This window comes from Henckelia pumila, chromosome 2, assembly GCF_033568475.1.
Source record: "Henckelia pumila isolate YLH828 chromosome 2, ASM3356847v2, whole genome shotgun sequence".
NCBI classification, from domain to species: domain Eukaryota; kingdom Viridiplantae; phylum Streptophyta; class Magnoliopsida; order Lamiales; family Gesneriaceae; genus Henckelia; species Henckelia pumila.
This window is the reverse complement of record NC_133121.1, coordinates 135,828,153-135,842,731: the sequence shown is the minus strand read 5'-3', so window position 1 is coordinate 135,842,731 and position 14,579 is coordinate 135,828,153. Positions and strand designations below refer to the sequence as shown.

Genomic DNA, 14,579 nt, shown 5'->3' with positions numbered 1-14,579 from the left:
TTTGAAACACGATAGAAAAACGTTTTAACGGTAAAGCCGACAAGAACAAATCAAGAACCGATCGAGCCGATCAAAAACCAGAAAATCGATTCAACCGGTTGAATCGATTTTTTAATTTTTTATTTTTAAATTCTTAACTTTAATATTTACATTATTATTCGGAATTTATACTTTATTAAAAATATTATTTTAGTGTTACTAGAGTTTATTTATTTAATTTTTAAAAATATATAACTATAATTGATATTTAAATATATTTATATGATTATTTATTTTCCAAAATTGTGGTAAATTTTTTTCTATTTATATACATCTTTGTTTTTTAAATTTAAAATAGATTATTCATTATATTATATTATATAAACGATTTTTCGATCCAACCGTCTGGTTAAACCGATCCGACCAATTAAACCATTCTTTTAAAATTAATAGGTTCAATCACTGTTTCAAGTATGAATACATTACCATATACATCTCATTATTATAAAATTTTCGTGAATAATAAAAATTTAAATTGATGGTATAAGATGATAAAATGACATAATTAATGACGCTTAGTGGCTAATTATTACATGTCCTAAATAAGTTATCTATGCAATGATTATTTTCAGTAATTTTTGAAGGGGAAAAAATGGGTAATGTAGCTCAAGCAAAAGAAGCCCACGTCGGCCGCGCCGCCGCCATCAATGGCCAACAACGCCAAGATCAGCGGTCACAGTGCAGTAGTCCGTGGAACACCCTATTCCCCCTCCCTGGCTGCTCTTTTACCATGCTTCACTCATAATTACACTATTGGTTTCTACGGGCTACATTTTTTCTTGCGTGAGTTTGATTATATTAAATAATGGAAAGTGAAAAAGGCCACTCCTTCTCGTGTCTGATGGGAAAAAGTAACTATTTCAGATATTAGAATATATACATTAGTGCATCTCCGGAAGCTAATTCTTGTGCTGAGCCGATATTTCTTGGCTATGGCTGCGGCTTTGGAATGCTGGTCCAGCAGAACCAGTACCGACGAGGACATGGTGGAGCAGGTGCTTATGAGAACCCAGGACAGATCCGAGTGTCCGCCGGAGAACCCACCACCCGCAGCTGCCAACTCGTCCTCCGCCGCCGCCAATCTTAGAGAGTCAGCCTTGCAGAAGCGCTTCCAGCGGCTGAGCCGCAATGTGTCGGAGGCCATTACTTCGCTCAAGAACTCGTTAAATCTCGATTCGGCCCGTGAGGTGCAGGCCACCGGGACTTCGGGCTGCCGGAGACACGTTTGGGGGAGTGTTGTGCGGAGCTTGACGCAGCTGTACCCCGGCAGTCAACTTCCGGAGAAATTGGTCTCTAATCTGCGCAAACATTATGATTCTTTGCCCCTGAGGTGAAAGCATTCTTTCAAACATCTTCCGTTTATGTTTCTTGAGCACTCTATTAATCATTTCCGATTGATGTTGATAGCTATGCACAAGCGGGATTTGAAATGAAAGATGTGTTCTTGCACATTAAGTTGATGGAGCAAGCATCGGCGGAGGATCATCCGGCTATCATGATTCAAGAAATGTCTGATGATGAAATGAATGGCTCTGTATTTAAGCTTACATTTGCATGTAACTCTTCAATTTCATGGCCAACCATGTCAGGGGTCCTCGATAGTTCTTCGATTTGCTGTAAAAAGTTGCAAATCTTTGAGAAGAAGAGTTTTACTCTGGGAATAGTTTTGCTGTTGATTCAAACTGGGCAGGAAAAATTATTCAAATCCCGGATTGATAATGCACTTAAATTAGCCTTAAAGAGGCCAAAACACAATCCAATTAAGCTCCCCTTTGGACTTTGCGGATGCCAAGAGGAGAGTACTAAGGGAAGGGATCTTGGAGACGTTGAAGAAGATTGTAATGGTGATCAAAATCATAGAAATGGAGGAGAAATTTTGGGATCAAAAGTTCATTTGAAACTCCCTCTTCCAGATTATTCGATTGTAGTTTCTGTTGATGAATGGCAGACCGTGACTTCTGGTAAAGAAGGGGTGGGGAAATGGTTGTTGAGTTATGATTCTGTCGATATAATAGATCAGATTGGACCAAGTACTTTTAAGGGGATGTTTAGGGGTAAAAAAGTTGGGATCGAAAAGATCAAAGGGTGTGACAAAGGACATGCCTATGAGTTTGAGCTAAGGAGGGATTTATTGGAATTGATGTCATGTGGACATAAAAGCATCTTGCAGTTCAATGGCATTTTTATCGATGAGCATCACGGATTATGTGTCGTGACAAAGTTGATGGAAGGAGGATCCGTCCAAGACTTGATTATGAAGAACAAAAAACTTCATATGAAAGAAATCCTAAGGATTTTGGTAGATGTAGCAGAAGGAATTAAGTTCATGAATGATCATGGTATTGCTTATAAAGACTTGAATACTCAAAGGATCTTAGTAGATAAACATGGGAATGCTTGTGTTGGAGATATGGGAATAGTTGCTACTTGCAAGAGTGGTGGTGAGGCTATGGAGTATGAAACTGATGGCTATCGTTGGCTGGCTCCTGAGGTGTGTGTTGTCTTCTCTTTTAATTTGATTTCTCGCTTTTGGTTTGGTTTTGCTTTAACTATTTGTTCATACGTTTTCTTGGATGCTTTATCTCTTTGTTGAGGCTAAATTATTTCTACAATTTGCTGAATTTAGATTAGAAATTGATTCTTTGAAGTGCTTTAAGTGGAAAATACTTGGTTCATTTGGTCTAGTCATTACATTGATCTAAGTTACTCTTGGAAATAATAGGTCATTTCAGGCGATCCGGAGAATGTCGTAGAGACGAGGATGAGCAACGCTTATAGTTTTGGAATGGTGATATGGGAGATGGTGACTGGTGAGATTGCTTATTCTGCTTATTCTCCAGTGCAAGCTGCAGTTGGGATAGCTGCTTGTGGGCTTCGGCCTGAAATCCCCGAGGGCTGCCCGCAGATTCTAAGGTTGCTGATGATAAAATGCTGGAACAACTCCCCCTCCAAACGTCCGCAATTTTCAGAAATTGTATCCACTTTGATGAGCGTCAGCAACAATAACACAAGTGCTACTCGATAGTGAGTCTCTTACCTTGTGTTATCTAGTTTTAACGATAGTAAATGGTGTATTAAAGAAAGCTTACAACTGAGTATTCCCCAATATAAATGAAAATAGTGTCAACCATGAAAAAATTTTGTTGTCACAAAGTTGAAGTTCTCATAATGTTCAATATTTTGTTGTTCAATATGCAAGACGAGAAGAATCCAAATATCATCTCCTAGTATGACTATTAGTGCAATTAATTTTGCATGGCATAATATAATCAATAAACTTGGCAACTGAATAGAGAACTAAAATCAAAAGGGAAGATCGATCACACGCCTTTATTGGACCCAAATGTTTAATGATTTAAGATCTTATATAATTAGCTGTTCTACATGTCTCTATTATGGCTTCTTGATGGGGCCAAAAGCAAGAATCCTTCTTCTTTATTTCATTATTCATATTTCTTTTGTCTGCCGAACCAATGAACCACCACATGATCTTTTTGTCGCAAATAGAGTTAGCTTGGTGGTCTTTTTCCTTCCATACTCATTCCACAATGTGACTCAAACACGATCCTCGTCGAGGGACACCGTTTCGGGGTCTGTTTTTTGCCGGTTTTCCTCTATGCAACACCAAGCTCAAATGAGGCCTAGTCCCATGTTATCTTGTATTCTGATCTTTTGATGAGAAGGATTTCATATGCACATGTGAAGGCCAAGATCTGTTTCGTATTCATCAACTGTGCGTGGAAATTAATGATATGTGTCAGTACGTAGGATTAAAAGTCTTGCAGGAAAATTGTCCAAGATTCTTGTCTAAGCATATGGTAACAAAAAGTAGCAGTGCAGCAGTATTAATTGACTTTGCCCAAGGGGCGGGCTGAAGGGCATCAGCTATAGTCTTCGTTTTGTGGGGTGCACATGCCAATCATGTGTACCCCCAATTGGTAGTCAACAGCCATGGAATGGAAGCAAATTTTTATGGTTACATACAATAATTTGTTTTATAAATACTCGATTGTGCTAGCCAAATACAAATTAAAGTCACAGAGATCAACTAATTCCTTTAAATCTATCATCGTATCTAAATATGCGAAAATATGCGATTTTGAAGTTAATGTTATTTTGTCGTATTGACGTTGTTAGCACAAGTAGTACTCAGATTACCTCCATCGATCCAATTTTAATTTGATTATGTAAAATCCATTACATATTTCTATGGACTCTACCGTCTACATGTTTAGATAAGTAGAATGCTTCCCATTTGTGTTTTCTTACAGATAATAAATAGATAACTGATCCTAGTTGCAAACATTTACTACATAGCACTTTCACCTTACTATTTATTGTTAATAAATGACCACAGTTAAATAACTTTGGACCACAATGAACTTTTATGAAACAACAATACAGAGCATTCAAGTGAATTATTTTATCTCGAAATATGAACACCAATTTTGAATCCAAATACTAGTCATGCAACTACCCACAGAAGCTTGCAAGCTCGGTCGATACAGTGATACACCAGTAGACGCCTTGTCGGAACATCCATTGTTCCAGACTTTCCCAGTCCCTCCAACATCAACCAATGTTATGTGCCATCGTGGTAATAGACTATTTGAAGATCGACATTGTTGAAACTTCGTTTTACCTTCAACCATAGATTCATGTGATAACATGGTGATTGCTCAACCACCACTGTGCAAATTGGCATGGATTTCTGCTATGGTGGTCCACAGTCCTTCGTGTTCACACCAACACCAGTCTAAAACCCGAGTGACCGGTCGTCTAAACCTAGCACCGAGGTGATGGAAAAACTCCATCCCATTGGCAGATTTCACAACCACACAAAAGATCCCCTATAGGTCCATTACGATTTTATGAACCAGACAGACAATTTGTAGATTGCACAGATGTGCAGTATCAACTAAAAATGAAAATAAATTTGAGCTGTATGGATGTTCACATGGGCTCATGCATGTACCAGGTCATTACAGAGTGTATATTTCCTGGTATGGTTTACAGGGTTAGTTGATCCACCGTGTACAAAACTCAGTCACACCATAATCATTTCAATAATTTGTTCCACAAAGACACCAATTCATTATCAAATTATTATGCATAATTCACAAGTGCATAATCTGTTTGCGGAAATGAGATTGAGAGAAGCAAAGTAACAAATTTAGTCACCACAGACAAACACAGACCAGCTTTGTGGCAGAGGTTGTGGTTTTGGAGTATAACTTTGGCAGAGAGATTGAAGACAGGAATGGAGAAAACGGCATTTCAAAATATCCGAAGGCAAATAAACCGGCCTTTGTTTCCTCGCCTCCAAGTATACAAACTAAATTGATCACCTTTTGGTAAAGTAATACTTAAAGACATCTAAAGCATAACATAAGCATGTAAACATATACCGAAAAAGTAGAAACTTTGGTATCAGCAAGACTGCAACTTTGTTTTGGCAAGATATCCTGAATGAAATAAAATCTCATGTATTTAGAAAAGATTAGTCTATTATTCAAGTTGTTATTTGAATCACCATCGATAGTGAACTATACCCATTAAAATATTATATTGTGGTTCACTCGATTGTTCTATAGATATAAGCACATCAAACTACCTCGACTTAATTCTTGAACAGTTGTATGCTATATCTGAATATTCTTCTGTAAGCAAATCACGAGAAACGAAAATGGAAATAACAGGAGGATGACAGGGTCAAGAAAAGAAACAACAATAGATTCTGTATAGCAACACAATAACGGATCAATGTAGGATTTTTCCCTCTCTTCTTTCTCTTTTTTCTTTTTTCTTTCTGCCACTAAATTACAGACAAAAAAACACCAAAATCAACACGAAACTAGGTTAAAATCAGCTAAAGGCCGTGAGAAAGCAAACCCACAACTTGGATTACAAAACAAAATGGTAAAGAACTAAAGTTACCGGCTGCTTTTCCATGTCATAAAGACCACTTCTGGTCGTTTTTTTTGTAAATACAAATCTAATAATGGTGCTAACTAAATAAATTGAAACTTAACTCAGAAGAGGTTCAGAGGGGTGCTGAGGAACAAGATGGGCACCTAATGAGGCCATTCTCGTTGCACATGGTACAACTCCGGAAGCCAGATTTCTCGCTGTTGTAGCACTTGTGGCTACCGCTGCACACTCGGCAGAGGATGAATCTGTGTCCACCGCAAACCTCGCACGTGCCAGGATCCGCCGCCGGCAGCCCCTCGACGTGCTGTTTTAGCTGGCCGCTCTCGTGAAGATGTTTCACCTCCTCTACCCCACCAACGTACCTGCCGCCAATGAAGACCCTTGGGAGCGTCAGCTTGGACTTCTCCGACTGGCCCAAGATCCTCTGCAGCTCGTCCATGAACCCGGAGTCCATTGACAGATCCCGCTCGTCGATCGAGACGCGGAAGGAACGAAGGATGGATCGGACGGCCTTGCAGTCCTCGAACGTGCGACGGACCACGCGCAGGCTCGTGAAGTACACCACTATCTTCTTCTCCGCATCGGGGATTCGAATTTCTCCGTTTCGCGGCTGCCGGTCCGGAGCTTCAGGCGGTAACGACAGGCTCCGTAGGAGGGCATTAACACTGCGTGTCCGGTGGCAAATTGAAGGCTTTCTTGGCGAATCAGGGGCATCTCCACCACCTCCGACGCAGACACCGTCGACGTCGGAGACGAGGCTGTGGATATCCTTGAACGAGGAGCAAGCAAACTTGGGGGACGGCGCGTTGTGGATCCGAACCCTTGATTTCGTCCTCCTAAGCCACATGGGTTCCAAGATTGAATGATTATACGCAAGCCCAGAAGCATATATCTTAAAAAATCAACACAAATTCCGTTAGATAATGAAGGGATCCTCCGTCCGTTAGTAAAATTTTCAAATTCGAGGCGCAATGTGGATTCTTTGGGATTGGGAAATGGAGGAAGAAGCTGGAAAAGCGGTGGGTTTGGCGGGTGGAGTCGTCAGAGAATCAACCCTTTTTCAACGTGCTCTGTTTTCTTCTTCCTTGGCTTTCAATCTTCCCACTCATCTGGTTTCCATTTACTCTCAGTTTCATCGTTTCTTTTCTTAATTATTAATTATTTCAACTTGATTTCGTTTCTTTTCTGTGTTTTATAAATAGCATAAACTAATTAACATTTCACCCTTCTTTATAACATGTCAAATTTACTACATATTAAAATGTTTCATTACATGTCAAGCATATTGTGCATTGCACGTATATATTATACCTCGTCTTAAAATAAACAGATCCCCGGAGACATGTTTAATCGATTAAGAAATTTGACAACTCGGTAAAACAATAAATTATATATCTATCTCGATACATCAACAATTATAGTTCTGTAATTATGTTTTATATATAAAAAAGACAAAATGTAAATTTTAGTTTTATATGTATTAGTGTGTGAATTTTTAGTTATGTAAGTTTCTTTAAATCAATTATAGTTCTGTAATTATGTTTTTTAATATCAATTTTAGTTCTTATCGTTCAATCTTGTAGCTAAGTGGCTAACATCATTGTTAAGATTTACAATAACGTAGATATGTCGAGAAATTTTTCTAACCACGTACTTACAAAAATTAGAAAATAATATCGATCATTTAATTACGTTATTTTTTTAGAGAGAGACTAATATTGATCAGAATAACGTAAACGTAGATTACAACTTATTCGAGGAATGTATTGGACTAAAAAAACATCACACTGACACACAAATACGTAGAAGATTAAAATTGACATTTTATCCAAAGGAAAAAATATGATAACGTGTATTTAGTTATAAGTAGAACGATATATTTAATGTGTTATGCATTCAATGCTTTAAGCTAGACATTTATCTTTATTGATTGATGATTGATGATTGATAATTGATATTTAGTTATAACTATAACGATCTACTTAATATATTACGTATTTAATGAATTAACCTATAGATTTTATCTTTATTGAATTGATATTGATGGATATTGATATCATTATTATTATCATCGTCATTATAAGTTACATACTCATTTATAAGGCAAAATTGATGGTTTATAACCTAACTTTATGATAAAAAAAATTTTATGACAGAGGAACCCGCAGCCGCTATTTTTTTATGCGCATTGGGTAAACCTCGGACTAACACAATAACCTGCAAACTACGTTAGCCAGGTAAACCACACTAGATAAGCTGATACAAATGTGGAGTAAATGAGTCGAGCATAAGAGGATTCGAAGTTAAGCAAGTTAGTATAGTTTCATATGATTGTAAAAGAGATGATATAAGTATAATTAGTGTAATACCGAGGATATAAATAGGACAAAGTCTCTCATTTGTAATCATTCAAACTTATATGTCAATCTAAATTTCTTCCAATCTTGAGCTTTCTCTCTCAATTCTCAACCTCGTTTTTAGGAGTCTGGCTGACTCGAACTAGCCATCCTAACATTGGTGCTCTCGTTAAGAATCGGCGTAGCGGAAGAGGCGACCTAGGAAAGGGCTACCACAAAAAAAAAGTGAGTGGAAGCCGTCTAGAGTGAGCCGTCGCGAACGTTGGATTCTCAAGTGGTCGACAATGTTACAATTGTCTCACATTGAATAATAAAACTAATAAATAGTTGATTATAAACCATTGAGACAACCCCACCCAATTGACAAGCATTTTGGGATGAACACATCATGAGTTTATAACCTAACACATACTTTGTGTGACAGACTAGTCCAAGAAGGTGTTGATATGGAGAATTAAACTTCTAACATTTGGCCAAGAGTTCACTACTCCACCAACTTGAACACACCCTTGAGAGCACTTTATGATGAAATATTGAATTCGAAATTGATAAATATAATCTCTAGCTGAGGAAATAAGACATGTCATTTGGATATAAGAATGTTAATAGATATTAATGAAATATTTTGAAAAATATTTTGGACATTTCACATATTTAAATGTGTCGCTAAAAAAACATGATATTATTTTCACAATTAACCTTGTGCAAATTTATTTTTGGTCAAAATTGAAATCCGTGATTATTTTTTGCACTCAACTAACCGGATGGCAATTTTTTTTTTTTGAAATAAAAAATGTCTGCAGCCAGTTTGTCACTTCATCACCGCGTAAACTTATGTAATAGACAATAATAGACAATAATAATAATAATAATAATATAATAAATTAATTCGTAAGGCAGATGGGTAGTTGGAACGTTGTGTATTGGATAACGTATTTTGGAACTATTACCCTTCTAATTAATTTTTTGGCTCATATTTTTGCCGATTTGTATTTGTATCATTGTATGATATGATATGATATCGATCGTATGCATTCTGTTATTATTTTTTTTCCTGCCCATTAGCCTTTTCTTTTTTAAAAAAATGACGCAAATATAATATTATTATATTACTTTAGACCGGTTGGTTGATGAGATGTTAAATGATACTAGGTTATGAACACCTCAAATGTTGAGGTGTTTACCCAGGTTTATGGATTAATAAATGACTATCTATCTACTATTTTGTTATGAGAATGTATATGTGCATGCAATGTGTACAATCAAAAATGAGATTTTATCGAATTGAACACATACACACCATATTCTATTCTATATATATGTTTACCAAATCTTGTAATACTAAATTAAATATATACTTGCTTTTATAAACCATAAAAAATAGTGTGAAGGTAATGAACATTCTTTCACTACTTACTGAGTTATAATAGTTGAAAATAAATGTATCCATGAGATAGCCGTAGTTAAAAAAAATTCATAGAGAACATCATAGAGAACTGTAGAAAACATGAGAATATGAAGAGACCAAAGACATAACACTAAAAAGTACGCAAGGGTTCTAACGCATAGAATTTTGAAGTAAACAAGAGAGAAAACACGAGATAAATAAACTTGGTACATACATCAATTTTTTCAGTGTAAGCAAATCAAGCACAAATCTAAGAACATAGATTATAGACGAAACAAAATGTAGATCTAAGAACATCGGTGACATTGTACAGGATGTGGAAGCAAAAACAAAAAACGAAAGAAAAACCCAAAAGAAAATCTAATTACATCTCTTTTAGCCACCATCAAGTAATTCACACCAGTTTTTTTTTCTGCTAGACATAATCATTTACACCAGTTCTTTTCTCCTCAATATGCGCCAACTTCAGCAAATTGTGAATGCACAAGTATCTGCATAATTTTATTAAAATACGTAAATATAATATCTACAAGTTTGTTTCTTTATGTATAGTAAGAAAAAAGTGTTCGTGCAAGCAATTACATGTACTGTTGATAATGAGATGAAATTTTGTTTATGATGTAAACATGATATAAATAATGATTATTGTCATTTTCCCAATACTGTATAAAATGAAATTCATTGAAGTAAATTTGATTTGAAGAAGTCTCATGTAACTGCCAATATAGCGACCATGATTTGAAATTTTGAATAGAATTTGGTATTCTTGTATTTAATTTATACTGCTATTCTTAATTTAAAAATCTAGATCTGAGATGACGACAACGAACCTGTAAGAAGCTCTAAAATCCTAACCAGATTGAACCCGATGGATCGGAAGATGAAACAACAACAGAGAAAGAAGGCAAAAGAGGCAGAAAGTTAGAAAAGAAAAGGAGAAGACACATTTATTTGACCAAAAAGAAAAAGGAGCACAAAAAGGGTCACCACCGAATCCCTCACCACTCTGTTGTGAACACGTTTGATTTGGTTAGAAGGTGGAACACAAAAAAGGAACACTTGTATTTTTCGTAACTTGCAACCGGATAAAAACTGGCCATTTAAATAGGGCAATATGTCATACATAAATAAGTTTGAGTTTTCAAAAGTTGTTTAACTAAGGTAAAAAATGTAACAAGTAAAATAGAAAACCTAAATATTTATAAGTACTGTTGGAAGACACATGATAATAGACTTTTAGAAGAGTAAAATAAAAGTTTTTTTATATTTATAAATATATTATTACATGAAAACAGACTTACGCAGAAAAACGTGAATGTACGAATCAGTATGTATTAAGTGAAATTTAAAAGAGTAATAACATAGAACGAAACAAATATATAGCAGTTAAGAATAATAATATTTTAATGTAGATTCACCTATGTGATGATTGCGTTGAAGAGCGAAACATATTTGTCAATAGAACCTGCCAGTAAATGTAATGTATAATGATGGCATTAAAAATAATGATGGCATTAAAATAGGAGGCTGATGTATTTAGGATCTCAATTATATTAAAAACAGTAGCATACATTAGGTGCATTAAATTTTGCATAACAGTAAACACACAAATTCTTAACAATCAGATTGTGAAATTATTTGTAGTTTTAACACAATATTTGTATTTAGATTTTTTGACTGCCAGTAAATGCAGTGTATAATGAATGCATTGGAAGAGAAAGTTAATGTATTTAGAATCTCAATTATATTAAAAACAGTAGCACACATTAGGTGCATTTAATTCTGTAACAGTAAAAAAAAAAAATTTAACAATTAGCTTCTGAAATTATTTGTAGTTTTCACACAATATTTCTATTTATATGTTTTTTTAACTTATTATAAAAGCTGAGATTTAATATAAGTTATGTGAGATTCAAAAAATTGTTACAATTGTCGTTACCTGAAGAATGCTGAACAGTAAAACCTTTTAAATATATATAAATGATTATATCAATTTTGTAAACAATTTAAGAATGAGTAGTCAATTATTACAATGTTATATGTCAGTAATTATTTTACTTAAGCATGGATATTGCTTGTTTGATTTTTCATATCGTTGCGTTGCACGTGGCAAAAAATTACTTACTGACATGATGACTAAGGTTTTGTATTTATAATTTAAAAATTATGAAGCAACATTTGTCAATAGTCACTGTTGACTCTTGTAGCTATGATACATATCACAACATTTGTCGTAAATTAGTTATGACTCATTCTATGTTATGTATTAGATAAGAACTGTTTTCGTACAATAGAATTTATCTTATATATATCTACAGAGTTAGTTAATTTCAGATTAAAAATAAATCACTGTGTTATATTTCTGTTTTTCTCCTTTTAGTAAGAACAAGTCTATTGTACACATGAAATACAATGGATTACGAAATCTACTGTACTTGTGATGACTGTTGGCCAATGTCAGTACAACTATTTATTCCAGAAGAAAGTCGAGGAAATGATCAAAAGATTTTTCTCAAACACAGTGTGGCTTTCATCTTACGAATGGTGCTCAGTATGGAGTCTAAACTTTCACTTTTGCTAGAATATGCAGTTAGTATTGAGACAGAGGTAGGTGTTAATTATATGAGTAATGTGTGAAGTTTGTAAACAGCAAAGTAGTTGTTTTTGAGTGTAAGACATGGTTCCATGTAAAATATGTATAATTTAATAGTTAGACTGCATATATGGAGTTGGTTAGACTGTGATTTTTGAAATAAATAGTGCTTATGTAATTTATATATGAGTAATGTGTGAAGTTTGTAAACAGCAAAGTAGTTGTTTTTGAGTGTAAGACATAGTTCCATGTGAAATATGTATAATTTAATAGTTAGACTGTAATGTAGGAAAATATATGGAGTTGGTTACTGTGATTTTTGAAATAAATAGTGCTTATGTAATTTATTCTTTTTATGTAACGTACGTCCACCATTTTATCACTGTTTCGTAAAACTAAAATTATATATATGTCATTGGGATACGTTACCATACTGAAAACTTATCATTCAAAAATAATTAACATTTGTAATTAATGTAGTTAAAATATAGTTTTTTAAATAGATTTAATGTCTAAAGCACTAAAAATATTAATGCATATATGTTTAGAAATAACGTTAGGGTTCCTTGCATGATTCAAAAAAATAAATAGTTAATGTATAATATACTTCGTTGACTGCAAAAAGAAATTTCTACGTGCGACATATGTCGTTTATAATTTATGAGACATCAAGATTTATTTTATGCGTATTTAAAAAAAAAAAAAAGTAACAACAATTTTAAAAAACAAAAAAGAAGGAATCGAGAGACCATATTATTTTTTTAGATATAACATTGGCTCAGGGTGTATAAGTTAAACTTTAAAAATTCAAACGAAACTGTAAACAACTAAAAATTCAGATCTAAGAAAGCAGATGCATTTCACAGCGTGTGGTAAAAAACAAAAGAGCAAAAAAGTCAACTTATAAACAACACAAAATTCAGATCTAAGAAATAGATGTTTTTCACAACGTTTCGAGAAAAACAAAAAGAGCAGAGAAGTTATGAGAACAGCCAGATCTATGTACATCATATGAAAACAAAGTAGAACGAAGAAGACGGTGAAACGAAAACTCGGATCTAAAAACTGAGCACACTTTAATTACTTTTTCCCATACAAAAAAGCAAAACTAAGCCAAAACGGAATATATGCATCGACATCATGTGAAAAAATCAGATCTGATCAGCAATAAGGGAAATCTATGTCCACAGAACCACAATTTAAAAAACGAGAAGAATTCCGTACGGTTTTTTCTCCTCCAAACAGATCTATAAAGAAGATGATGATATACTCCTGGTACAGCACACAAAAGGTCTGCACGATCGTAACAATCTACAAGGAAAAAACGAACGCTTTCAAACAACAAGAATCAATATAAACGCATAACAAACTTGGGAAGCAAAACGACAATACCAGAATCAGAACAAAGGAAAATCGTTCCAAAGACGAGAGCACAAAAAGACGCACATCCAGAAGCCAAAGAGCATGTGAGGAAACAAATCGGTATAAGTGAAGAAATGAAGAGGCATAGCAGATAGCCGGTCATCACCAAAATTCCCTACCCAATCATTATTAGACACATTTTTGTTTACAGCTGTGAAGAGAAAATATGTGAGACGCGTGTGTTGTTTTTCACTGCCTATGAGACGCGTGTTTTTGTTCTTGACTGGATACGGGCAAAAAACAGGCTCATTTCAACTTATTCTGCTTTTAAGAATAGTATAGAGATATAGATATAACATAATTATTATAAATTAATATATTTGGATAAAATAATATTGTATGATATTAAATAGAAGTATATATAAATTAAAAAAATACATATTTTTAAATCTTGGTTGGATTTATCCAATTGTATGACACCATTATCCAATTCCACACATATATTAATATTATAATATATATATATATATATATATATATATATATATATGATATACCTCAATAAAGTGATCTCCTTGGACGAGCTGAAGAAACTCCTCCAAATAAGAGATGAACTGCTGCTGACCTGAAACCACTAACAAGAATGTTAAGAGGGGCCGGAAGGTGTTCCGGCGTATTCCCTCCGACGCTCAAGTCAGATGCTAGGATAGCGAAAATATAGAGAGTGGTGTGTGCCCATGAGTGAAGAATTAGGATCCAAATAATGAAAATGAACCTGGTATTTATAGGAGAGAGCTCCGGATTTAACGCCTACCTTCTTTATCAAGAATCCGCGAATCCCGGGATCACAATCCCGAATATTTAGGCTGAGATCTCGCCCGAATCTTGT

The 14,579-nt window shown here is 34.7% G+C and overlaps 2 protein-coding genes across 2 annotated transcripts; one reads left to right on the top strand and one right to left on the bottom strand.

Annotated features, from left to right (window-relative positions):
* The first annotated feature begins 640 nt into the window (after nucleotides 1-640).
* Nucleotides 641-3,232, top strand: LOC140883554 (uncharacterized). Its single transcript, XM_073290073.1, has 3 exons — nucleotides 641-1,369; nucleotides 1,447-2,530; nucleotides 2,762-3,232. The coding sequence occupies exons 1-3, from the start codon at nucleotides 972-974 to the stop codon at nucleotides 3,062-3,064; spliced, it is 1,785 nt and encodes a 594-aa protein (XP_073146174.1). The 5' UTR covers nucleotides 641-971; the 3' UTR covers nucleotides 3,065-3,232.
* A 392-nt stretch (nucleotides 3,233-3,624) lies between these two features.
* LOC140884318 (uncharacterized protein At5g39865) lies at nucleotides 3,625-7,199 on the bottom strand. Its single transcript, XM_073291038.1, has 2 exons — nucleotides 6,114-7,199; nucleotides 3,625-3,770 (listed from the first exon to the last, which is right to left on the bottom strand). The coding sequence occupies exons 1-2, from the start codon at nucleotides 6,815-6,817 to the stop codon at nucleotides 3,767-3,769; spliced, it is 708 nt and encodes a 235-aa protein (XP_073147139.1). The 5' UTR covers nucleotides 6,818-7,199; the 3' UTR covers nucleotides 3,625-3,766.
* Nucleotides 7,200-14,579: the final 7,380 nt, after the last annotated feature.